The following is a 27,673-nucleotide window of genomic DNA, read 5'->3' on the forward strand; positions in this document are numbered from 1 at the left end:
TTTTGCTTTTTAAAAATGCTTACTTTATTTTTACAAAAATCACTATAATCCATATTGCAAACCAAAATTATTTTCACAGAAGATTAAAATTTACAAAACGTCTGCTTTAAGTTTCCGTTGTACTCTTCCAGCCATAAGCAAATTTTGAAATTTAGTCTTAGTACTAGCAGCAAGTGAATACATATAAAGGTGCATTATGAGTTATATTTTCTGAAATACTGTATTATTTGGATCAAACTTCAAAATAACAGCAAATAAATGCCCGGAATTATTAAATCTATGACTTACAGTATAATTTCCAGTAATTATTGTTGATATCTTGATCTAGCTAGAACAATGTATATCTAAATATCAATGCAAATGTTGCAGGGTTCATTTTGAGACTGTCCATATTATTTTCAAACTTAAGATAACACTGCATTCAATAGAGGAGGGTTAGAAACTTAATTATAAATGCTGAAACTGTACTTTTCATTCTGGATGGCAAATCCATCTCCTTCACTTCATCTCAAAATGATTAAATTATTGAGCATATCAAAAAATTGATCTTGGAATAAAGGGAAACTCATTCTGCAAAACATATTTGAGGCAGAATTTTGTCAATGCACAACACCACAATTACAGCAGTGTATAAAGTAGTGGCAGAAGGAAAAAGAATGCAAGTACAGTAATGGTGAAGGAAGCAATGAGTTGGAGAAACAGGGAGCTTTAAGCAGGCCTTCCCTTACCACTGCTACATGAGGAAACAATGCAAACATCAATGCTGTGCAGCAAGAGGTTTCCAACCTCTATTACTAAACCCATTCTCCTTTTTATTTATGTAGGTGGATCTCAAACAATGTAATGGATCCCAAAGCATAAGAAACTGTTCTGCAGTTCTGTCTCCCCTGTCCATTTTCACAGACCTAAACACGTCATTTGGCACTACTGTCTCTCTCCAATGGGTTGTTTCACATAAATAAAATGTTTTCAAGAACATGGCCTAAGACACTACTCTGAATATACCTTTGTGGCCTACTGAAGTAGACCCATCAATCTCGGAAACGTTGCCTTCCAAGTTCCTACTGATTCAGTGTAGCTACTCCGTTAGTGCAAACTAGGTAAAATTACATTCTTTATTTCTTTAAGGACATGCCAGCAATCAGTGATAAAGTCAATCACTTCAATTGTGGAGATGAATTAAAGCTAGTTAAACGTCATTTGTGAGCAGCAAGAGGGCCTGGGAGAAAAGAAGAGGAAGAGTCGTAGGGTTCTTCTCCATCTTGATTATCACATTGCTGGACAGAAGTACTGTACCTGAGAAAGATTTGCAGGACCTGAGATTTTATATGTGTCAAGCTGAGAGCGATTATGAATATAATCACTGTACAGCAACATGCCACAACATAATTAGCTTTACAGATTTGTAGCTGGGCTTGTAAATTTTATATACCCCTTGCACTGACTGTCTTGTCAGCAATTACAATTGTTATGTTTTATGCTTAATTTCCATTTTTGCAGTTCTGTAATTAGATTCACTTGACAGATTACAACCTTGTGCACATGCATAAGCCTCACTGCATTCCATGTGTGGTATTGTCTTGGAACACACTTTAGGACTGCCATATGTAGCCTAAAATCCCTTACCCGCCTGGAAGCCCCACTTCTGATTAGACACAGAGGATTGTGCTCTGTCACTATGACAATAATAATAAACTGCCAAATATCAGAATTCTACTGAACTCAATGGAAAGGAGCTGATTTAATATTAGTACTTTAGCTTACCTGGAAGGAGACTGGGAGCGCATAAGCAAAGTGTTTAGTAAGTATGAAAGCAATAAGCTAAAGCAAGATGATTTCTTAAAATAATTTAGAGATGAAATAGCATCCAATTTTAAAGGAAAAATAAGCTGTAACCAGTATTTTAAGAGAAACAGTGTAAATGTACATACAAAGAAACTAACCTATTTCAAGCAGATATCAAAGCATGTTGTCCATAGTGACCAAACTGTCTTAACAACTTAAAACGTGTTGTATTTTGCAAAAATTAGTGCAAGTTTTAGTGTCATTCAATTTAGAGATTGGCAAGGTTTTAATCAGTGTATTCCTGAGTTTTCTGAAAGTGGTAGCAAGCTCAGTAAAAACAGAAGTACTTTAAAAACCTCTATAACAGATAGAGAAAAGTTGTAATTTATAACCAGTTAGGTAGAAATACCACTAAATTTACATGATGATTTCACCGTTCAAGGTGCGATCATCAGTGGTTATAAGTGTTTCTGCATATTCATAGCTGCTGAAGGGAAAGTTTCAACTGGGCAAGCTCTACAGAAGCAAATACTATAAAAAAATAGGTATTTCATGATATTTTATGTAAAGCCACAAATTATAGACATTTTCATCTGGAATTCTTGAGGTGGAAAACAGGACCTGATCAAGCTAAAGTTCACAACTCATAATTTTGGCTGGATTGGGTCCTGTTTTTCAATTCTGGAATTCCAGATGAAAATGTCTATAATTTGTGGCTCTACATAAAATACCATTAATGTGGATTTTAGTGATAGAAATTTAAATCTATAGGTTGAAATCCTATAGGAGTTTAAAATATGTAGTTATGGTGCTATAGTGATTCTCATCCTGATCGCTCTCCCTAAATCAGGCGGCAATCACTACAATCAATGGGGATCTGTTCCTCTTATCACTTGAGAAGCAGCTGATGACATTGTCACCCCCTTCTCATGAGCAATATCTGATATAACAGACAATAAATACAACCAGCTGCTTCCCAATCAATCAAGGAAACAGACTCCCATTGATTGCAATGGCTGCTGAACTGTTCCTGGGGATTTTCAAGGTCCCTAGGGACTATGGAGGAATCATGAATATGAAACAATCAAGAGTATGTAGATCTGCACATTCATGACTGCCCAACAGGGATCTGGCCATATTTAACCTTCCAATTAAAATTAATGAGACTGAACACTCCTAATTTTAGCTGGAACGTATACAGATTTTAAAGCCAAACGAAGTTGTTGGCTAATACTAAAAAGAAGAAACTGATTCCAAGAAATACCTAATGACAAAATGGATGGCAATTATTAAAATCTCTCATTGTAAAGCACTTTTTGAGTTTTTCAGAAGAAAGTGCTGTGCTAGTGCAATTAAATTTCAGAGGTGGTTTACAAAATACTCATTAACGTTTCATTAGAATTTTTGGTAGTTAAATAGTATAATATTTGAAAAACTTATCACTGGTCTTTTTGTATCTAATCTAGATGGTGAGCGCCAGATTCATCTACTGAAGCAATTTAGAAGGGTTGGAATACATGTAGAATATTCAATTTCAAAATGAAACCTGCACTATTTTCTAAAACAAAAATATAGTTTTCTAACTCCTATTGTGTGGAAATCACTGCTTCCCAAAAACTAAATATTACTGATGTAATGGATTAAGCCCTATTCACACAGTACCGCATGAACTGCTGTACTAAAGTTCGTCTTCAGGTTGGCACATCCACCCTATCCTGCTATACGCTGCGGAATGTAGTCATGTCTTTTGGTTCACTGCTGGGGATGCACCAGTCATCGGCTTCATGATTTGCTGTGTAATGTCTCCAGGCTGATTTGTTATAGACAGGTAGTCTTTCAACAGATTCTGTTGATAAAGCCTTTAGAGAGGAAAGAAGAAGGGCAGCGTTACTATAAACTTTAAACTTTCATTGAGTCACTAAGTCTGGTCAAAATAGATGGTGAATGACATGCCTTTATGAAGATAACAGCATCAGTGCCATAACCCTCTAGAGAATAGAGCTTCAGATCTCCTTGGAAGTACTGGGCATACAAACGTGATATAGGTAACCCATAGCCAAATCCAGCCTAAGAAACAGAGCAAAAAAATGAGTTAATTGGAGTACCTCAAGAACAAAACTAAGATAAGCTAGCAGTTTGTAGTTAATCAAATCTGCTGCTTAGATACACATATGAAGAGAAAAGTGAACAGAACAGAGATAACATTAGTACTAAGTATTAGTACAAATTAGCTGGAAAGGTTTCATTACCACTGGAGGATTCAAACAAGGTGCAAGGAGAGAAGAGCACTTAATAGAAGGTGAAAAAAAATCTATTGTAAGGCATGTAGGGGCACACTTCACAATTTTTGCCAAGATTTTTTTTTCCAGCAAAAAAAATGGCACTCTAGTGGGCAGCACAAAAAGCACTGATGACTGAATTTCCACCTTTGCTTTATTACATGCAATCCTCTAATGTTACAGGATACCAAAGGAATGTCCATTAGGTATCTACCAATTTCATCATGGTTACTATAATCACTATTATCAGATGTGTATGAAGATAATACAAGGTAAGGAAGCAGAACACATTGCAGAACTCCAGACAATAGGAAGTGAGGATTGTCACAGAGATGTATCTCACCAATAATGATCAGGCAAGTTGAGCTGCTATGGTAGATGGAAAGCTGCTTATATTAAGTCAGTTCATTGGTCCATCTCAATCAGCAATTCTCTATTGACTGGCAACAACTTCACAAGTGTGTGCACTGAATTTTCCTAGTTTCATGGGATATGAGGTCCTAAACCAATTAAAATGAACTGTTTCCCTAAGCACTAATACTAACAGGTAAGCTGTAACTTTTAGTACTAGCCTGTTCCAGTTGTTTTGCATCTGTTTTGCAGTATTAGATAGTGTTAAATCTCTTACTTTGAAATGTTTCACCTGCTGATGCCTGCACAACAATCTGCTATTGAAATCTCAAGTCAAGCAGTTTTTCCTCGTCAGTGAGCAATTCTAATAAAAGGGTGCTTTTGCCAAGAAGAGCTTCTGCCAAATAAAGGATCCATCTCACAGGACCAACACAAAATGCTGTTTATAGTATGGGCTGCTAATGTGTTTAATGGGGCAGGGGAAAAGCTACAAGATAAACTCCATTTGATGAATCACTTACTTTATCCATAGTGACAACAATAATTTGATCCAGATGAAAATAGGTTGTTTTTTAAAAGTGCAGTACTTCTAAATTTCTCCTTTACAGCTGCTCCAGTAAACTCTCCAGTAAATTCTCACAACAGCTGGTATAAATATTAATGAATTTCGTTAACCACTCTTCACCAAATTATGTCTTAACTTGTGTGAGCAATTATAAATAGAGGCGTTGGGTGAGTGCAGTAATAGCAGCAGTAGTTATGCTCTAACATTACAGCTTCCTGTGCTATAATGGAACTAATATTAAGAGTTAATAGCCATTCCTAGAACAACAATAAGCAGGAAGAACACAGAAGAAATGTATTGTTTCCTGAGCATTGTTCTCAAAATAAATATAAAGAGGGAATTTGGAGGTATTGTTGGCAGAGGACTTACAACTAAACAGAAAGGTCCCATCTTGCATTATTGTCATATCCAACAAAAAGTTATTTTTAAAGTCAAAGATGAAGAGGGGGAGTTCTGAGTCCCATCTTCCAATACTACACTCAAGTTTCACATAACCTGTTTGACTGAAACATTAAATTGTCCTATTAACACTATAACAAAATTTGGAAAAAAAAATCTGTTCCTGATTTGAAAGTGTTATTTCCTGTTTAATTGTGCAGTGCTTACTTTTAAAGTAGTCGTTATACTCCAGAAACGTCATTTTGTGGCTGCCACAAACTATGTTGAATGGTTGAGACTCGATATATTCATTGAAAAACTATAGCAAAATGTGCTGCAGGATGTCACACAAAATCTTTTTTCAGTTTAATAAACTTATTCCATGTGTTTTTATGATAGAACCAATTAGGAAATGACATTTATAACCCAGAATCAAAAATCGTGTTGCATAGTGTAATCAACCAAAATAACACGGGATCATAGAAGCTAAAATGAGCATGCCTAAAAATAGCATTGTTTTTAATATTTGAATAACAAGTTAGAACAGTGAGAAAAGAATAGACAAAGGGGTTGTTCTTGCTCATTTCTGTACATTTAAATCATGGGGAAAAGATTTCTGCAGGTGTAACAGATAATCTGGCTACAGCATGATTGCTTTCAATGAAGTTCCTTACACTAAAATTCTTATTTCTCCATGCAGGAGGTGGTCATCAGAATCCTATCTTTAGTTCATTTGTTGCTAGCCCATATCTATATAAAAGCAGATCGCTGAACATGAAAATTCTGCTAGAAAAAATAAGGACTAAATAATGTATTTTTTCATCTGATAAATGCAAGCGCTCATACAGTCAACAGACCAAAGGTGTTGCCCGTGATGTCTCAACACGAGGGCGTGGAGCAGTTGAATACATGTAGTTAAACAGGCGATCAATTTTTCTTAAAGGAACACCACCACCACGATCACATATCTGGAATATGAAAGAAAAACTAACTGAATTTTTGGATGTACAATAATTCCCTAGTTCAATCTTTATTAAGCATATTGGCTTAATAAAGTTCATATTCTACATGAAAAACATAACTATGTAGCATCTCCTGCGCTGATTCCACCCTCAACCTTTTTTACCTGGTCAGAAATGTACCGAGAAGGAGATCTGATCTGCAAGCAATTGTGGACATAGACAGATCACATTTTCCCCCTCATCACCAGCTGGCAAGACTGCAAAAGGATCCTGCATCTGATAGTCCCAGCCTTACCAGTTGGCAGGAGGGGAGTGGAAATACAGGGTGTTTGAAAAAGAACTCCCTAGTTTTAAGTATAAATACATTAAAACTAGGGCGTTCTTTTTCAAACACCCTTTATAATCCACTCTTGCCAGCAGAATAGACCTCCTCCTCTCCTTGTGGCTGATACCTAGTAAAGTAGGGTTTGGAGAGGCTGTTACTACATGGAGGTCATAAATATGCTTGTTACAAATATGTAACTCCACATTACAGACTACACAGAGAAGCCATTGAAATTCACAAGCATGTGGACAACTTCAACAGAAAGGAGGAAACCATGAAAATGAACAAAATCTGGCTACCAGTATTAAAAAAACTCAAAAATCAAAACAGTAGATGGGAACCAACACTCTGAGGGCTGAGGAGCCCCAAGGACAGCTAATGACTCTGAACAAAGGATGCCCCCCAGGCAAGAGACAAACCTTTCCAATGCTAATTAGGGTGATTAACTGAAACATTAATGCTGGCTTCCCAGTGACAAAGGACTCTTGCCACACCCTGGACTCTCCACAGATACATATTTTTTTCCTTTCCTTGCCTAGTTTATCCATACCTCACAACCTCTGAGGATGCCTGCCATAGATGTGGGCGAAACGTCAGGAGAAAATACTTCTAGAACATGGCCACACAGCCCGAAAGACATGCAACAACCCTCAGAAAGAGTTTTGTTTACTGGTGGAAACAGAAGGGGCCATTAATAAAGCTATTGCCCACCTCCTCATTCACAGTGCCTTCCTGTTTAAGAATAATGAAGGTACAAACAAGAATAGGCAAGCTAGGTTTCTTAGGCCCAGGCTGAGTAAGGCTTTGAAAGGGAAGAGTCTTGCAATACAGACAAGACACAAATTGCATTTAAACACTACCAATACACAAATCCCACATTAACAGGTTCTCCACTTGCAGTGTTACAGTAGTATTTGATTGTCCCTAAATAACAACTTTGGGCAATCCCAAGATTGCAGAGGGAAGACTCAGATCAGGAGACTGCAAGACATTGGGAAGCTGCATTTCCTGCTTCCTCAAAGGAACCTCACATGAAGGAAGAGTAGCCTTACATCAGATAAGAAGCAGCAGCTACAAGGTGCTTCCTTTCCCTCCCTTCTACCGGAAAAGACACTCAGCTCCAGCAGCCTGTTATTCTCCGCCTTCCCTTGACCTAGAGAATACTAAACTGTATATGTTTCTGCATGCATTCAATCTACTGTAAACTACCTTGAGCATCATTTGGTCAAAAGTTAAGAAATAAAGCTTTTAAACATCAACCAAATTAAGCTTCAAAACACTCAAAGTAACCACATGCACTGCAGTGAACCAATCTGTATGCCCCTAATCCATAACTGCTTGTGCCTGTTCAAAAAGGGTGTGCCTAGTAAAAGTCCATCTGAGAAAGCCCACTCACTTAGCCTAACTCTCACTTGGGGTACTCACACCCGAGCACCACTCTAGATTCAGTGTCAGATATGCCCATTAGACAAGGCTAAGAGCACGCTTTTAAATAATGTGCCGAGACTTCGAAAAGAGAGACTAATCAAAGCTATTACCTTCACAGTCAAATCCTCATTGCCTAATGTGACATGCACATGGATTGGAGGGTAAATACCACGATCGGCATGATGTTCCATAGTCGCCCTCATTGCATTCTAAAATTCCCAAAATGTTAAAGACAGATTAATATTGAAGCATTATTTCACTCTTGCATATTGTGCTAGTGTTGAAGATAATATTTGCTCTTTGGCAATTTACACATTTTGGGCTATAGTCTTTGAAAGAAACTTGTTTTACAATGCATGGAATTTGACACTACATGCTGTATGATGGTGTCCTGTCAAGAGACATACTGTATTTACTCAAATATAATACTTACCTTTTTTGGCCAAATTACCTTGCCAAAATTAGGGCGCACATTGCATTTGCATAATATGGTAATCTTAGTGCCAAGTAAAATCATGGGAGGCTGCTTCAGGAGCTTCTATTTGAGGGCTGTCGCCTGTAATTTAATTGTCATAGCTCAATGCTATTTAATCCTGGGATTTATAGTTTGATGAGGCATCTGTACTCTTTGGCAGAAAAAGCACAAGGCCTTGTAAAAGTACAGCCCCCATGATTCCATAGCATTTAAACAAGGCAGTTAAAGTGGATTCATTCTTTTCTATTGCTGAAAGCTTTGGTGTCCCAACACAACTATTTTTAAAGAAGGAATTCTAAGCAGGCAGCAACTGTAACGGCCATATTACAAAGAATCACCTTTTGCTGCTGCGCACTATATTTATCAGCAAATACTTTATTTGGTTTCAGGGTTTTGAAAACTGAGATGCGCATTAGATTCAATGGCACAGTAGACTTGAGTAAATACAGGTACAGGTGTGTAAGTGCGGCTTACACACACTTAAAATTTTGAGGGGTAAGGGTGTGGAGTAACATTCTCTAACCCTTTGTGGTTCATACAAATTTGCCTCTTGGATATTTCAAGCCCTGGGAGAGGTTGCTGCTTACCATAGGAGAGGAGAAGGAGACAAATCATATGAGAAAAAAATAAGGGGAAGGAAAAAGAAGGAGCATTCCATCTGCCTCATCTTCCCCTAGCACCAAGCTGAGACCATTTTTTCATTATCTGAATATTTTCCTACCTTCCTTCTTTCCTCCTCCCCACTTCCTACAAGGAAGCAACACACCCACTGCTTCCAAGGCTTGAGAGCTGCTAGGGCAGGGGGAGGCTGTGTGGGCAACATTACCTTCAATGTAAAATTTCAACCAAGGTGTTCCCAGAGAAACTGCTGCTCACTGGAGGTTTGGAAGATAACAATGACGCTGTGGGAGTGAGTGGGCTTCAAACTATTAGAAATTGCTATCAAAGGGATAGTGTCCCTGCATGAGGGTTAGATGTCGGAATGGAAAATTCAGCAGAATACTTTCTTTTTGAGGATACAGGTTAGAAATATAGGTCATGTGTTCTTTTCAGGCACTTGTCAAAAATGGAAAAAAAACCAAAAGTGATTTTTTTCAATGTGAAGAAAGTGCACATTCCTCTTTCCTGATAATCTCCTCCCTCTGATGAATAGTACATCAAAAACTTTGTACAAACCTTGAAAAGTTCAAATACCATGTAGTAGAGATGTGATGGTACATACACCACCTGCATGGGCTGCCCTGGTGACTTGACTGCAAAGAAGTGGAGATGAAAGGTAAAGCCTCTTAATGATTAAACAGTGCTTGCGTGTTTTCTTATATGACTGTAGGCACAAAAGACAAATCTAATAATGTACTTTTGATGATTGTTAGCAGAAAGCATACCTCAAAACCTATGTTTTAAAATGTTTCTGTTCTTTACTTTTAAAAAATCAACTGAACTCCTTTTCACAGCACTGAAGGCATAACGTGTCCAAAAAAGATTGTTTCTGGACACCAGAAGTTGTGAGTCTCTCACCTATATCCTTACTTTGTCTCAATAGTTGTTCCACTTGTCTTCTAATATTTTTTGAGACTTTGCTCTACTGCTGGAGCCAGCTCATAGAAAAGCATATTTATTTCTTCCCTATAGCTATAACATTTAACAATTAACATATTGCATATTTTCATACTGAAAGCAAACTTTTATTTATGCTTAAAGAATGCCACCTGTGACCCCTAGTGAATGTTATAATGCAAATACAATGAAATGTGGCTTCATGCTAATAGACTGTGTATGCGACTTATAAGTGACAAACATCTGAAACTTTTACAGGCAAATTGGAACTGCAACCAACATTATAAACTTGGTGGTATTCATGGGGACTTTGCAGTTCCTTATGTAAGAATTTTCTGTAAGAACATAAGAACGAAGCTCCCTTTCTGTGCAGTATCATTAAAAACTATTGTTATTTACATATGGTGTAAGCTAAAGGTAGAGCTATTACCTCAATTAAGTATTTTCTGTAACTTTTAGACCATTTATTCATGTTTAAGAAACCACTGTAAGTAGGCTGAAGATGAACCTGGTTTATTGCACCACACGCCCATAAACACTGAACATGTTTACATGTCTTTCTGCTTGTTTGTTTAAAGTATTTTAAATCTTATCTTTCAGTATAAAATACTCAAGATGGCCAAACAACTTCTATGTAATGTAAATATTTAAATGATTAACACAAATCAATCTAAAATACCAGTACCTTTTTATATATCAAGGCAGGAATGCCACTTCATACACATAGTTAACCTGCATAGTACTCTCCATACAGGTCCTTGTGTCATATTTATATTGACCCTATTTACACAATTGCAACACATCTTTTCAGTAGTAACTAACCACTGAGGGTTGCATCAGCTTTTCCTTGCCCACCAAATCTTCTTATGACTTCAATGGCTTTCCCCAATATACTCCAATATAACTATCAAATGAAAGAAAACCCAGATAGCAAAATTGTATGGTTGTGCTATTCATAAAAGAATGTACTCAGACCCAAAAATCTATATACTCTGAGATCATTTCAAGAGAAGAAGCAAGGAGAAGAAAATCTCTTTCCCGTAGTTTAACAGTTAGAGGGAGAATTTATTGCTGTGGCATTTTATGATACATTCTAGAGGAAATATACCTCAGCATTCAAGTATTTTTCTCATATTTCAAATAACTGTGAAGCTAATGATCAGTGTATTTTCACAACAAATCTTGTAATATACAAGTTTACTCATGCATGAAATCGTAATAAAAGAACTGCATCTGGCTCTTCATATCATATTTTATAGTATGAGTGTCTTCAGACACTTCATATTATGGGACATAACCTGAGCACGTTTTAAACATTCTACATCTTTAGCCTGTAAGTGACCCTGGAATTTATCTAACAACTACAAAGGCAATGTGCCAGGATCAATACTTGCCTGGAGAGCAAACATGTCACTGGTGTACAGCTAATGGGCTGATTCACATTACCACATATACAGCCTAAATATGTCCTGTAGTTCTGAACTAAAGTGGCATTACAAATGCTGCAAATCCTACTTAGCCAGCATGTACAATTTCCTTTGGTAAGCCATTCTCCTTACCATGCTTACCATTTTGTTCTTCAAGCACAAGTTCTGGACAGCTCATATAATACAAATCACAGAGTGTCTTGGCATTTTCATAGCCATCTGCAACAAAGCCAGAACAATTCTGTCAAAGTTAGCACTTCCCAACTTACAAAAATTTGCTAGCTGTGGTCTTTAAATTGCTATAGAGGTATTGGGGGGGGGGGTAATTTTTCTGTTTTTACGGTTCAGTATTTTGGGGGTTCTAACTTAGTTCACTATGTACATTTCATTCAATTAAAATAATTACTTTTAACCATTTTTATTATGTTGAGAGTCAAGGCAAATATATCAACCTCTGGAAAATCTGAGCTAGCTAGTTTATTAGCATTTCAAAAGCAAGCATGTAATGGTTGAACAATTAAGCCTGAAAGCATGTGAACAACGCATGGTAAAAAGTTTAAAACCCAGAAACTAGAGAGGTTGGAAATGAAGACTTCCCATGGTTACAATGTAGGACATCAGTGCCCTTTGTAGCTCCCCCAACCATTTAAAAACACAAATCTCTAAACAATGCCACCTTGGCCCTTAAGCACCAGCTTTGCCATAGATCAAATCATTTGCAGGTAAACAAGTGGTTTGGTAGAGGAGGAATAAAGTGTGATACTTCCTCCACACCTTACATCAAAACCACTAGAGGACAGAAGCCCTGTGTTCTCCTCTTCCTCTGCCAATCCAAGTAAATCATTCACCAAAACTTTGGGGGATTATTTACTAAATACAAAAAAAACCCCTGCAGAATCATTTGTTAGCTTGTCTAGGTTTCAGTTCTTTGAGTATGATGGGGCTGAATTCTAGTAAGTGCACTCAGGATGAAAGTCTGTTTCTCTAGTTTAAAACTACAATCTAAGTCCCGTCATTCCAGTTTCATGCACAATTGGGATCAACTTTGGCACCAAGATAGTCATTACTTCAACCAAACTGAAAATCTGCATGCCAGATACAATGAGATTAAGACATAGTGAATAACTACCATCGTCTATTTGACATCAAGTGCATTTTCTTTAGTAGATCTACAAGAACTCACCTTGTATAACTTCAACAACACTGCACTTTGGATCAATGCTTCCAATGTGTTTTGGATGGGCTGGGTTATCTTTTATTTTCCCCCCAAACAACAAAGCTGCCAACAAAAGATAAGAAAAGTGGTTTCACAATTATAAAGAGAGGCTCCTTCAGGCAGGGGGAATCTTTTAATCCCACCGCTGCCACCAATATAATAAGAGTGGAGACACCAAATATAACGAACACCTCTCCACTCCACACACTCTCACACGCAAGCACACGTATGTGAGAGGCGAGGGTATACCGTTTGATTTTAGATTTTCTTTTAAAATGGTAGCTGTCACCAACCTAAAATGTCTTTAGGATTTTTTGTTGTTAAATGTGTCTGAGATAAGTTTTTCCCATTCACTGCCCACACTGCTTCTACCCCTGGCTCCCAAACTGATGTTCACTATAAGGCTTTTCTGTGGTATTTTATTGTTGTATTGCTGGAACTTTTATAAAGGCTTCTCAATGGAAAGATTCATTGTGGAGGCTTTTGAAAGTTGAAAATAGAATAAAAAATTATTTTCTTAAAACAGGCAAAGGATTACTTCAGAGAGGTACATTAGCGTAAACGGTTACAGACGTTCTTCAGCTTAACTTAGTTGTATGTTTCAGATTATTTTACTTAGTTTCAAACAGTTCCAACCAACCAATCTAACTATTGGTCACAAAAACCCTCGCTCTATTTGCTGAGAATAGTCACGAGTTCCCCTGGGTTGTTATTTAACTCTAACCTAGAGTCCGCCTATTTACCCGCCCAGTAGTGAGAGTCAATCCCTTGAGTTATCTTCCTCTCAAGAGATCCAAACTGCCTGACCTAGCCTGTCAGTTTCCACAGCTTTCAGTTCTCTCTCTCACACACCCTCCAAACTCCAAAACCAAACTCCCTGGAGCTTTTTTTCTCTCCACTCTTAAGACTTGGCTCCTCCCATCTGCTTTGGTTAGCCAATCCTAGGAGTCTCTCTCTAAGCTCCTCCATCTTTCTAACCACACTCAAAATGGCTGCCTGGCATTTCCTCTACAAAATGGAGGTCTGCCCCACTCACTGTTACCCAGGCTTCATTCCAGGCCTAATAGGTAAGGTTCACTACAGCTTCCAATGTGTTTTGGATGGGCTGGGTTATCTTTTATTTTTCCCCCAAACAACAAAGCTGCCAACAAAAGATAAGAAAAGTGGTTTCAAAATTTAAAGGCCACGAGAACAGCTGATTTTTATAGTGGGAGGGTGAAGATTAATTTTAAAACATACACACACATACCTGGAAAACCAGTATATATAAAATAGGAATAAGATCAGCAGGTATGTGAGGTGGAGGCTTTTTCCTCCTTTTTGAAATGCGCAATTCTCACCTATGGCATGCGCTATCTCCCAACATATGACATAATACTTACTGTGCTGATTAAGAAGCATTCTGATTGAAATGCGGCTCATAAAGAAACGGTCCAAAAAATACTGTACATTCTGACTGGTCACTGGATCGACACCATAGTGGTCCTTATATTCTATCACACCCTGAGCCATAGTAGGAATAACATCATTGTGACGGTTCCGTATTGTTATCACAGTATCTGTAAAACTGAAAAACCACATGGACTTTCTGTGAAATCAATCTAGACACAAAAAATTGGGCAGAAATTAATACAATGGAATTTAATAGAGAGAAAATTCAGAATTCTACATTTAGGCCACAAAAACCAAATGTACATGTACAGTATGGAAGATACATGGCTCAGCAGGACTGCATGTAAAAGGGATCTAGGTATTACTATCGATAAATTGAGCATGAGCCAGGAATGTGATACTGCAACAAAGAAGGTAAATGCTATTTTAGTCTGCATGGCGCCTCCGGTGGCGCAGTGGGTTAAACCGCTGAGCTCCTGAACTTGCTGATTGAAAGGTTGGTGGTTCGAATCTAGTGAGCGGAGTGAGCTCCCGCTGTTAGCCCTAGATTTTGCCAACCTAGCAGTTGGAAAACATGTAAATGTAAGTAGATCCATAGGTATCACTCTGGCGGGAAGCTAACGGCGCTTCATGCAGTCATGCAGCCACATGACCTTGGACGTATCTACCCACAACACCTCCGGCTCTGACTTAGAAATGGAGATTATCACCAACCTCCAGAGTCTGACATGACTAGACTTAATGTCAGGGGAAAACCTTTACCTTAACAGAAGCATAGTTCTCAAACTGAGGGAAGTAATAGTTTCACTATATTCTGTTCTGGTCAGACCTTGTTTTAAGAAGCTTGTTTTAAGAAGGATATAGACAAGTTGGAACAGCTTCAGCAAAGGGCAACAAAGATTATAAGAGGTATCCCGTGGGCTGAGCTGAGTTGGGTCTTAGTAGTACTTGTATGTGGTCTTTAGCCTAGATTTTAAATTTTGTCAACAATTCAATCTCATAATGGTTTTTTATTATATTGAAGTTTGAAGTATAGAACCCCTCAGGTTTGATATGGATGTACAGGACTGGGTACCTTTGATATAAGCTGGTTGTTGATTGTAATAAAAGTTTACTATTTACTACTAAGAGGTATGGAGAACGAAGTGTATGAAGAGGAAAAGTATAAGGAGCTGGACATGTTCTGCCTGGTGAAGGGAAGACTGAAGAGTGACATAACTGTGTTCTTTCAATATCTAAAGGGCTATCACCAAGCAGAGAGGGCAGCCTGTTCTCTATTTTCCCAGAAAGTAGGACCATGTCCAATGGTTTGAAGTTACAGGAAGATAGATTTATTTATTTATTTATTTATTTACATCACTTTTACCCCGCCTTTCTCTCTGAGGAGACTCAAAGCGGCTTACAGTAAATAGGCAAAAATTCAATGCCTAAAAACAATGTAAAAACAATGTAGATTCTGAGCATTAGAAAGAATTTCTTGACAGTAAAATGACTCTACACTGCTTCCAATTGGCTTCTAATTGGTTTCAGCATATCTTGCAAATTCTGGACAAGAAATACGATTCTATACATTTTGTCAAGAATTATATACAGTTTATCCTATTTTTCCCTGCCTTGTTCCAGGGCCTTCTATCTGCAGACTTCTTAATTATAATTTGCATGAAAAACATCATCTAAATGCCATCAGAACACACTGTACAGCAGCTTAACAAAAGTAATTCTGCATCTGTGCTCTTTAAGTAATCAAGAAACAAAGAAAATACCAATCTAATCTAAGTTTAGATTAGAAAGATCTTTGAAAATCATATCTATAGCACATTAAAATAACATGGCAAAATATGCTTACCAAGAAACAGCTTCTGAATCTTCAGCACTTTTGTCTTTAAAATCAAGAATTTCCTGAAGACTTTGAACATACCTAAAAACACAATTTTCACATGACTGGCTTTTCCATACATGTTGACTCTCCAGTAATTAAGACATTCCTTCTAATGTTTTCTGTTTAATCCCACTGAATTATAAGCTTCTGAACAATAGATCCTGCGGAACACATCATCCTCATCAAGTGTCTGCTTTCCTTTGGTTACCCTTTTGGAAAGCAAGTAAAGGGATACCGTTATTCCATCCCTCCCATTCTAATATGACTGAGAAGAATTTGGAAGATTCGTGAAAGGCTTGCTGTGTTGTCCAGCCCTGGAATAGTAGCTAACATTCAGTACAATTAGTTTAAATAGGTCTCTTCAAATTATGATTTAAAGTTAAATTGCCCCCCCCCCCCCCCTTGAGCTGACATGTAGCTTGAGTGTGAATTGCCCTGGGTCTCCCAGTGGGTTTTCCAAGAAGAGCAAGGATTTAAACTCTAGTCTCTTGAGTTCTACTCCAATACTCAAATCACGACACCAGCGATCAAAGGACACCAAGAACTGTCTTAAAGGTTCAAAATGCAGCCTTATGGAACCATCCTCCCCATCCCTTGCTTATAGGCATGGCATATGAGTATGCCCAATATGACTTGTTTCTTATATTGTTCAGCAGACCCACTTATTTGAAAATGTTTTACATAAGGTAGGTTTTAGTGGCCTATATAATGATATGCACTTGTGGTTTCAGTTTAGTCTTACATTTTATTTTTTAAAATAGATTCTTACCAACTTTGAACAAGTTGAACTGAAGGTGTTTTCAGAAGGTTATCTGGAAGCAAACTTATTTCTTTCATAATGTTTGCCAATCTTACAGGCAACTCTTGTCGCAGAAACATAAAAGAAGTCTTCTCACAAGCATTATCAGATCCTGGGGGGAAATACCAATGTGACAGGAGAAAATGGCTTGAAGTCGCATACAGCTAAATGAATGTATGCAAAATAGTGGTAAACAGATTAGGATAGTGATAAACAAATGCCAACCACTTCTCTTCTCTTAATAGATACTGGGATATATTTTTATCTTTTGTACAGTTATAGCATTGTGCAAATTGTTGGAGAAAGAAACATGTGTTCAGAAAAATACCTGTGATAAGAATGTTAGGAGATGCTCTTGTGCGCATATAAGCTAAAATCTAATTCAATTGTTAATAATAAGCGTTTTGTTATGGACTGATAGGTGATTATTCGTAGCCTGGAGACACCATTATTTTAAAGAACCTATCAAGAATGGCAACATTCTGCAGAAGGGAAATTATCACATTTTGCCAGTACTGGAGAGTAAAGTTGCACTGACCTCTGAAGAAAACACCTGGTACATGGTTTAACACAGCAGTAAGAAAGACTAGGAAAGTAGGTTACCAGGTCATGAGAAATCTTCCTCTGCTGAGTATCACTATTCCAAATGCCTTCAGACAAACACTGTCTCAAATAGGATAACTCTTCTCAGGTAGCACTTAACAGAGTGAGACAAACTTTGCAGGGATTGGATTGGCAAGACGAGAATACTTCTTCAGCCTCCTATGAGTCTTTTGGGCCATTTACGAGACAGACTAATACAACTTCAGCAAACCACACTATTTGCACAAAATAGTTCAATATAACATCAATAGAAAGGAGCTTAATATCAATAGACCTCAAAGAGGTAAATACTGTATATGTTTTGCCACCTATTTCACATAAAATACAGATGCAAACATTTTAAATGAGGAAAAACAGCTGTTATTATGTGCCTTAAGTTAAGTTTTTGATTTACAGAAACTCTAAGGTGAACCTATCACAGGGTTTCCTTGGCAAGATTTGTTCAGATCAACTTTGCCTTCCTCTGAGGCCGACAGAATGTGACTTGTAAAGATCACCAGTGGATTTCCAGGGCTAAGTAGGGATTTAAACCCTGGTCTCCAGAGTCATAATTTTACATTTTAAAACACGACACTATGCTTGCTATAGAACAATTCCTATTAAACATGATGACTGAGAAAATATTAAATGGTGTATTTTTGCTGAGACAGAAATCTGTGTGCTTCAAAAGCAACTGTAATAAGTCCACTAGCCTGAAATACAGTTCTCCTTCCAAATTTGTATGTGTACTGTGGTTACCCCAACAGCAATTGCTACTCACAACTGCTCCAAAGCATTCCACACCAATAGCATCAATACAATTTAGAGGTTATACTGCAAGGTGCATTAAATTTAGGATAGATTCTCCAACCTCACCTGCATCACACATATTCACTTCATGTCTCCTAATATTGAAGAGACCGATTTTATTTCACAATGTAATGACATGCATGTAGACAGCACAATAGCTGCATGGAATCCAAATAAATCCTGAGAAATCTTCCAGATCTATTTTTAGGAGGCTATTAGCTACTATTCCAGCTCTATTGGTGGTGTTGCAACAGCACTATATTGAATTAGAGTTGTGTCAGCACAATTTCAGAGGCTAGCCAGAAGAGACAAGGAACTATTTTTGAACAAGCAATGCATGGAAGTAGAAGAAGACAGCTAGGAAGGACAAGAGACCTCTTCCAGAAAATCAGAAACATCGGAGGCAAATTTCAGGCAAAAATGGGCAAGAGATGCATACTTTCACCCTCCCTATTCAACTTGTACGCAGAACACATCATGCGACATGCGGGGCTTGAGGAATCCAAGGCCGGAGTTAATATTGCTGGAAGAAACATTAACAACCTTAGGTATGCAGATGATACCACTCTGATGGCCGAAAGTGAAGAAGAGCTGAGGAGCCTTATCACCAAGGTGAAAGAAGAAAGTGCAAAAGCTGGGTTGCAGTTAAACGTCAAGAAAACCAAGGTCATGGCAACTGCACCTATTGATAACTGGCAAATAGAGGGAGAAAACGTGGAGGCAGTGACAGACTTTATATTTCTAGGCACGAAGATCACTGCAGATGCAGACTGCAGCCAGGAAAACAAAAGACGTTTACTTCTTGGGAGGAGAGCAATGGCCAACCTTAACAAAATAGTGTGAGCAGAAACATCACACTGGCAACAAAGGTCGGCATAGTCAAAGCAATGGTATTCTCCATAGTAACCTATGGATGTGAGAGCTGGACCTTAAGGAAGGCTGAGCGAAGGAAGATAGACGCTTTTGAACTCTGGTGCTGGAGGAAAATCCTGAGAGTGCCTTGGACCGCAAGAACATCCAACCAGTCCATCCTCCAGGAAATAATGCCCGGCTGCTCACTGGAGGGAAGGATATTAGTGGCAAAGCTGAAGTATTTTGGCTACATCATGAGGAGACAGGAAAGCTTGGGAAAGATCACGATGCTGGGGAAAATGGAAGGAAAAAGGAAGAGAGGCCAACCAAGGGCAAGATGGATGGATGGGATCCTTGAAGTGACCTTAAAGGAACTGGGGGCGTGGACGGCCGACAGGGAGCTCTGGCATGGACTGATCCATGAGGTCACAAAGAGTCGGAGACGACTAAACGACTGAGCAGCAGTTGTGTCAGCATGCGTTCCAGTATACAGTAGAGTCTCACTTATCCAAGCCTCGCTTATCCAAGTTTCTGGATTATCCAAGCCATTTTTGCAGTCAATGTTTTCAATATATCATGATATTTTCGTGCTAAATTCGTAAATACAGTAATTAAAACATAACATTACTGCATATTGAACTACTTTTTCTGTCAAATTTATTGTATAACATGATGTTTTGGTGCTTAATTTGTAAAATCATACCCTAATTTGATGTTTAATAGGCTTTTCCTTAATCCTTCATTATCCAAGATATTCGCTTATCCAAGCTTCTGCCGGCCCGTTTCGCTTGGATAAGTGAGACTCTATTGTATTAACTTCTGGTTTTTAAAAAGTTGATATGTATGCATGTTACCAAATCAGATATTGTTATTGTTATCATGCCTAGGCGGACTGTCACTGCTACTGTAATTTGAAAGAGCTAGTTTATAGTATTCTATAAATAAGAATAGTATAGAATAAGAATCTTTATACTGTATGCATTTTACAGCTACAGTACAATGCTCTAACCTGAAACCTAACTGATACACATTCAGGCTGCATGTGTAAAGACATACACTCCAAAGCTGAAAAGATAAATTTGAACCATTAGTAACTGGACAAGCAGACTTACTATATCAACTTTTTACAAAGTACAAACACCAGCTTTAAGCGGATCCGGGGGTGGGGAGCAGAGCGAGGATGATCAGGTTTTATTAATGTGCGTATCTCCAGTCCATTATTATGAAGACTCTGGTGTTTTTTCCTATTTTTAATTACTCTAACTCTTCATCTTCTCTGTTTTTTAAAAAACAACATTCAATGAAACATTTTTAAGACTATTAAAACAAGTTTGCAATCTGACATTGTTTATCTGTAGATAAAAACCCATTAGCTGTATCTGAGAGTAAACACCATTAAACTCAAGGAGGATTTATTTCTAAACAAATACACAGAGAACTGCAGTGCAACCAGATGCTTGCAGATTAACAACATGGCATAGTACTGCTTTTCCAGCGATAACAAGTACCCAATTTAACTGGAGCAGTATGCATGTTTACATGAAACTTTCAGCGTTGTGTGAAACAGAGAAATGATTAACAAGTTTATACATGACATCACTTTATATATATAGTCATCCTGCCATATCTATTGATTCTGCATTCATAGCCTGAAAATATTAAATAGTTTTAAAACTCCAAAAGGAAAACCTTGATGTTGCTATTTTATATAAGTAACGCCATTATATAAAATACATTATCTATTGTATATCATGGGACCTGAGCATCCATGGATTTTGGCATACAATTTGGGGGTGGGGGATGTCCTGGGTCTAATTTCCCGTAATGTAGTTTTACATATCCAGCTTCCCAGGTTATGAACCTTTAAGGGAAAACTGGGTTTTTTTAAGTAAATGTTGGAATGCTTGAGCCAATGACTGATAACAACAATTGTCTGAAAGAAGGCCTATTCAAGGCAGATTTTAAAAAATATCAAAATTAGAAACAGCCTTTAAAAATCAGACTATTCCCTGAAACAGATAAGGCTGACTAGAGGTTAAAAGCCATTTCATTGAATAAATCAAATTAATTATATTGTGATACCACGCTTCTCTGTTCAAACAACTTTCGGAAATCACTTTGCCTGTTGTTTTTCTGGAACAGATGCTGTTGCCGTTTCCTTCGCTAGAAACAGCTGCTTACAACCTAATGGTTAGGAGTAGCTTTGGGCTCCTGCATGAACAAATCAGTAATGAAAAAGATATATTTTTGATACTGTACTTGTTTTTAGTCTACGTGCAAAAATCACAGTAAAAATATCATGCAATACACAGTTATTTCACAAATTTGATTTTTTTAAAACTGGTTCATTTGTTAGTTTTCATTAAGTGCAGATGCTGATGTTCCAGCACAATTTCTTCTGGAACTTTTAAACCTATTTTGTGTTTAATATCAGTGAACTGAAGTGTTTTGAAAGTCGGTTAGAAAAGTTTAGCCCTGTTCTTACTGTTTACTCCCCAAAGAAATCTTAAGCCACATTTTGCAAATTGCCAAAACAAGCTGTGGTGGTGGTGGGGGGGGGGGGGGTTGTACTTGGTGGAAGAAATCTGGTTATTTTTGGATTTTCAACATTAAATTTCTAGAAAACCAGCATACTTTTTTGTGGACCTTCAGTTTGTCCCAGTGAGATTCAAGTTCCAATTCTATGTTTATTCAGCAGATAGGAGCCAGCCTGGCAGAGAGGTCTGAGCACTGAACCTTGAAGACCAGTCTCAGAAACCCACTCTGTGTCTTTAGGGGAAAAAAAGTCACTCTCTCTCAGCCTCTAAGGAAAGCAAGGGCAACCAACTCTGAACAAATATTGACAGGATAACCCCATGATAGGTCTACTTTGGGAGCCACATAGGTCAGAAACAACATGAAAGCACGCCGTAAGTGGCTAGGTAATAAAGTATAGCATTTCTGTCAAGCAGTATAGCATTTGTGCATCATAGGGCCCTTTCACACAGTCATATAACCCAGAATATCAAGGCAGAAAATCCCACAATATCTGTTTGGAACTGGGTTATCTAAGTTCACACTGTCATTTATTCCAGTTCAAAGCAGATAATGTTGGATTTTATTCAGCTGCCCTGGATGGGTGCTATGGGACTCTAGGGTGTGTAGTTTGGTGAGGCACCAGCAGTCTTTAGCAGAGGCTAAAGGTAAAAGTTTCCCCTTGACATTAAGTCTAGTTGAGTCCGACTCTGGTGGATGGTGCTCATCTCAATTTCTAGGCCGAAGAGCCGGCGTTGTCCATAGACACCTCCTAGCCATGTGGCTGGCATGACTGCATGGAGCGCTGTACCTATTGATCTACTCACATTTGCATGTTTTCGAACTGCTAGGTTGGCAGATGCTGGGGCTAGCAACAGGAGCTCACCCTCCTGCAGATTCGAAATGCAGACCTTCCGGTCAGCAAGTTTTGCAGCTCAGTGATTTAACCTGCTGCCTCACTGCAGCCCCGCTAGCAGAGGCTAGAGAACAGGAAAAACTACAACTTCCATGATTCTATTGTATTAATTCAGTGGTTCTCAGCCTGTGGGTCCCTGATGTTTTGGCCTTCAACTCCCAGAAATCCCAGCCTGTTTACCAGCTGTTAGGATTTCTGAGAGTTGAAGGCCAAAACATGTGGGGACCCACAGTTTGAGTACCAATACATTAAGCCATGGCAGTTAAAGTGGTGCCAACGTGCCTTGTAGAGATGCACCCTTTAGGCGCATTGTTTACTCTCCTTGTTTGCTCTCCAGAGCAGGCCTGCACAAGCAGTGGCCCTGGGCCTCCAACTCCCGGAAGGCCTTGCCAGCTGCCCCAATGGCCAGGCACTCTGGGAGCTGAAGTCCAAAACACCTGGAGGGCCCCAGGTTGTGTGCAGGCCTGCTAGGGAGGGGAAAAGAAAATGGTGGGGCGAGAACAAGAAAGAAGGAAGGAGGCGGGATTCCCCCTGCCTGCCTGCCTGCTTCGCTCGCTCGCTCGCTCGCTGCTCCTTTACTGACTCACTCACCGAAATCGAGGAACTGCTTCATGGAAAGCGGCGACGGGGAGAAGCGGCAGTAGAAGTCCACCTGCTGAGGGATGGTGGCTGGAGAGACGCTCCGCAGCAGCGCCCTCAGGAGTCTCATGGCCGGCCCTGAAGGAAAAGGCAGGAGGAGGCCTCAGAAGCGCGCAGGCCTGGTGCCTCTGGGTGCTGTTTTTGCCCGTCTCCTTTTCCCTCAGCTCGTCCCAGCCGCCATTTCTCTGTCTCTCTCTCAGGCTCCGAAGGACGAGGGGCCGGGTCTCGGGAGGAGCCGGCCCTTCCCTCCGCCCCCTCAGACAGAGAGCGCATCTATATTGTACACTTCACGCAGATTAACTGCCCTGTGGCATCCGAAGAGTGAGGCACAGACGCTCTTCGTTAGAGGAGGCCCAAAACCTTGCCAGACTGCCCTGACTCACAACCACTGAGGATGCCTGCCATAGATGTAGGCGAAACGTCAGGGGAGAATACTTCTGGAACATGGCCATACAGTCCGAAAAACATACAACATACAAACATACAACATACAAAACATCCCTGACTCCATACATAACACTGAGCCTTGGCAGATAAAACGGTGTCACTCTTTAGCAGAGAATAATGATGATGATGATTTATTGTGTTTATTATTATGTTTATTTATACCCCAAGGTAATACATGTCTGTTTCTCATTGCTTTTATCATAAAAACATGGGGAAAGTTAATTACATGGCAAAACCTTTGTGTGTCAAAAACTTCTTTAAACGTGAAGGATGAAGTTTCTCTTGCCAGGATAAAGTTTTCGCCCTCTAGTCAACTGTTGCCATGTTTTTAGGATACAATCAATCAGGAACTGACATTGGGCTCGGGCTTTGACGCAGGCTGGAGAGCAGCTGCAATGAATCACTGCAATGAATCACTCTGACCAGGAGGTCATGAGTTCGAGGCCCGCTCGGAGCCTATGGTTGTCTTGTCTTTGTTCTATGTTAAAAGGCATTGAATGTTTGCCTATATGTGTAATGTGATCCGCCCTGAGTCCCCTTCGGGGTGAGAAGGGCTGAATATAAATTCTGTAAATAAATAAATAACCCAGGAACAAATAAACATAAAAATCCCGTATTTTCTGAGTGTAGGGACATACAGAGATTTGAATATCCACATTTTCCAGCCAGAACCAGGATATTCCCGCAACTGAAAATATTGTGTTTTTAGCGCTTTGTAGCGATTCCTCACGTGTTTTCAGGGGACATCGCTAAGTTGGGCACCCTCCATTTTGAACTGAGAGCTCCTGGGATAAAGGTACTGTGTGGCTAGACGCCCAGCCACAGGGGTTTTGAAGAGAATTCCCTTTGGCTAATATTATCAAGATTTGGAGAAAGCTCATTTGAGTATTGACCAAGAATTTAAAACAAAATTCAGCATATAAATGTATTCGGACAAACATAATTATTTATAGGGCTCGGATGGCCTGGGTCTAGGCAGGGGAAGGCTAGAGTAACTGGTGCAACCCTGGTAGGACTAAGCAAAACGACAGCTGTTTAACTCGATCATTTTGAAGCTAGAATTTTATAAAACAACATTCAGCAATATGCAGTACAATTGAATGGCTGGTTTTTAAACAACATCTTCTTAGTAATATTTAAATTCATCTTTATATAAGTAATGCACATCAAGTCAGTTAATCTTGACATTAAACCTATATATAGATAAATGTTCTGGACTTTTTACCTAGAAGTAGGCAACGAAACTACACGACCCAGAACCACGAAACTTGACAACACAACCCACAATCCTTGCCCCTAGGTTTCGACAACATAACCAAACATCAGGGACAGAACCATGGGCTGACAAACTCTGGCGCTTCCGAAACTCTGAGGGGAGGGGAGGGAGCAAAGGAGGCGGACGGCTATATGACAGCCAAGAAAATGGCGTTGGGCGCAAAATGGCGCCCACAGACGCAGCACAAGATTAAGGTGGCCTCCAAATGGCAGGTCTGAAAATCCTCGGGGGGGGGGGGGAGAGAAAGGGGCCAGGAGAGCAAGGTGGGCAGACAAACTAACGCTTCCAAAACTTTGAGGGAGAGAAGGGAGCAAAGGAGACGGACGGCTGTATGACAGCCAAGAAAATGGTGTAGGGTGCAAAATGGCGCTGACAGATGCAGCGCCCGAGCCTCAAAATGGGCCACCATCATCGCGACCATCCCCCTCACCAAACATAGCTCCGACAGACCCCTTGCTTCGCCCCTCCCACTGTTCACAAAACACCAATATCCTTCTCCCCGACTCCTGCCTCTATAATCCAGAGAAGTTGGAGGGATGAAAGCATTGCCTGCTCAACAAAGTGGACAGATACCCTGCAATACTATTTTTTTAAAAAAAACAACATATGAACACCATCCTCCAATGCTATAAAATAACAATTACTATATATATATCAAGACTAGTCCTACAAACCACCAATCATCAAGCACGCATTTGTAAAACTACAGAAGCTACACAGCAGTACCATTCATCTTCACCCATCCAGCTTCACCATAATAATAATAATAACACTCATAACATCCTAGAATCCAAAACTGACAATATACTACAAACTATTAACCACAAAAACTTTCACGCCAACAAAATCCAAACCCTGCTGACAAATGACCATTCAGTGAAACCAAAATAATGACAATAACACTAATAAAACCATAGAATTCTACAGTTTGCAAAGACCCCAAGTGGGCATCCAGTCCAACCCTTCTACCATGCAGCATCCAAACAAACCACTCTTTACAGATGGCCATCCAACCTCGACATAATCATAATCATCATTATTATACACAAAGACCCCCTCTAGCCTCACCACTTTCAACCACACGCAACACAAAACGACACAAAACAAACAGAATTCTGAAAGCTTCCTATTCTCTTCTAGGGCTATTCGTGAAAAGGACCCAGTCCTAGCTATGCCACGAAGAAAAACGAATATAGGCCACCATACACGAGAAAGGCGGGCACAACGACAAGCTATTTCACAACAAACCGAAACTGAAAATGGAACAACCAAAAATATTGTATATCCACAAGCTTTAGGACATAATGTATACTAACGACCACCACTTCCAAAATACTTCAATTCAAACAAAAGACCAGACTATCCAACCACAGGAAAAGATAAACCATACTCACCACAGTCGGACATCAAGTTTAACCACAGACCAAAGACAACACTGATCCCAAGCAATCTTCACTCAAGACGAAACTTGAGGAAGATAACAGACTTCAAGTACTACTACTGATGTAAGTATAAAGGAGGGAGGTCACAGCATACAAACAACCTAATGCATACTGACCAACACCATCAGACTATGCCACAGCAACGCGTGGCCCGGCACAGTAGTGTAATTTAAAACACTAGCTGTGCCCAGCAACACATTGCTATGGCTTGTGCTTCCTCCTTGGGGGAATCCTTTGTTGAGAGGTGTTAGCTGGCTCTGGTTGTTTTCTTTCTTGAATTTCCATTTTCAGAGTGTTGCTTTTTATTTACTGTCCTGATTTTAGAGATTATATTGTTCTATATTATTATACCACAGTAATTATTATATATTATATTTATAACCTTACATTATCTGCTTAGAACTGGATTATATGAGGCCCCTTCTACACAGCTGTATAAAATCCACACTCAAGATAATCCAGTTCAAAGCAGATACTGTGGATTATGTACCTTGGCATTCTGGGTTATATAGCTGTGTGGAAGGGCCTTGAATCTACACTGCCATATAATCCAGTTCAAATCAGATAATCTGAATTTTATAGGCAGTGTGGAAGAGGCCTAAGTGAACTCTGCCTGTCAGGCGCCATTGTGGCTGAGAGGGTTGCTATGACATGAAGGAGGCGGGGCCTAAAGGGGGCAGGGACTACCTCTTTGACTGGCAGATGGGGGGAGGAAGTAGGTAAGCCCCTCCCAAGAAGAACAGCCCTGGCAGCTGGCTCTCTCATCAGCTGTAAACACAGTCGCCCCCCTCAGGGCAAGTGCAGAGAGTGAAGGGAAAAGAGGAGAGCATACCATTCTGGCTGAAAAGGGAGGGGGAAGTAAAAACTAGATATAGGACAATCATTGGGGGGGGGGGGGGGGGGTGAGTGAAGGACGTACCTTGGATGTGTTGGTGTATTGTGGCCAAATTTGGTGGCATTTGGTCCAGTGGTTTTGTTGTTAACTCAGTCCTAGTTATGTACATTACATTTTTATATATAGATAATAAGACTAATTTTATAGTTTGCTCTACCTTGTTTTGTGTACAGTCTTTTGGTTTTTTTTGTGATTCTGTAAGTTTTGATTATGAACTAAATTGTGTCTCAAGGGGAAGTTAACTAGCATCTTTTATAATATTCTAAGCATTCCTGAATCTTCTACTTCATCAAAATTGGATAGTTCCCACTTGCTATACAGCCTTAGAAGCATAGTTCTAAGCTGATCAATGTATTTGATATGTTTTTTAAAAAATGTGGTCTGACTATAGAACTATTTTGCTATACAGGGTTACAACCAAGATAGGTTCTATAGCAGTGGTTTTCAATTGATGGGTCTCCAGATATTTTGGCCTTCAACTT

At 39.3% G+C, this 27,673-nt stretch overlaps 1 protein-coding gene across 3 annotated transcripts; it reads right to left on the reverse strand.

Annotated features, from left to right (window-relative positions):
- Positions 1 to 23,411, reverse strand: pdk1 (pyruvate dehydrogenase kinase 1). 3 transcript variants are annotated; one of them, XM_016996674.2, is made up of 11 exons: positions 23,084 to 23,400; positions 16,789 to 16,930; positions 15,987 to 16,058; positions 14,131 to 14,315; positions 12,716 to 12,811; positions 11,665 to 11,751; positions 9,725 to 9,801; positions 8,184 to 8,282; positions 6,216 to 6,326; positions 3,739 to 3,852; positions 1 to 3,644 (listed from the first exon to the last, which is right to left on the reverse strand). In XM_016996674.2, the coding sequence occupies exons 1-11, from the start codon at positions 23,199 to 23,201 to the stop codon at positions 3,504 to 3,506; spliced, it is 1,242 nt and encodes a 413-aa protein (XP_016852163.1). In that variant the 5' UTR covers positions 23,202 to 23,400; the 3' UTR covers positions 1 to 3,503. The 3 variants fall into 3 exon arrangements, with proteins under 3 accessions (XP_016852163.1, XP_003226208.1, XP_016852164.1); XM_003226160.4 differs by having other exon boundaries at positions 11,674 to 11,751; positions 23,084 to 23,393; XM_016996675.2 differs by lacking the exon at positions 6,216 to 6,326 and having other exon boundaries at positions 23,084 to 23,411.
- Between the last annotated feature and the right edge of the window lie 4,262 nt (positions 23,412 to 27,673).

This window comes from Anolis carolinensis, chromosome 1 (genome assembly GCF_035594765.1).
Source record: "Anolis carolinensis isolate JA03-04 chromosome 1, rAnoCar3.1.pri, whole genome shotgun sequence".
NCBI classification, from domain to species: Eukaryota; Metazoa; Chordata; class Lepidosauria; order Squamata; family Dactyloidae; genus Anolis; species Anolis carolinensis.

What these genes read in the sequence shown, in the direction of transcription:
- pdk1 (XM_016996674.2), bottom strand. Translation starts at nt 23,201, where the DNA reads ATGAGACTCCTGAGGGCGCTGCTGCGGAGCGTCTCTCCAGCCACCATC. An exon ending in TGTTGTTGAAGTTATACAAG is followed by an intron (nt 11,752 to 12,715) that starts GTGAGTTCTTGT and finishes GCTTTGTTGCAG; the next exon opens with ATGGCTATGAAAATGCCAAG. An exon ending in AGAACAAAATGGTAAGCATG is followed by an intron (nt 9,802 to 11,664) that starts GTAAGGAGAATG and finishes ACTTCTTTGCAG; the next exon opens with TCAAGTCACCAGGGCAGCCC.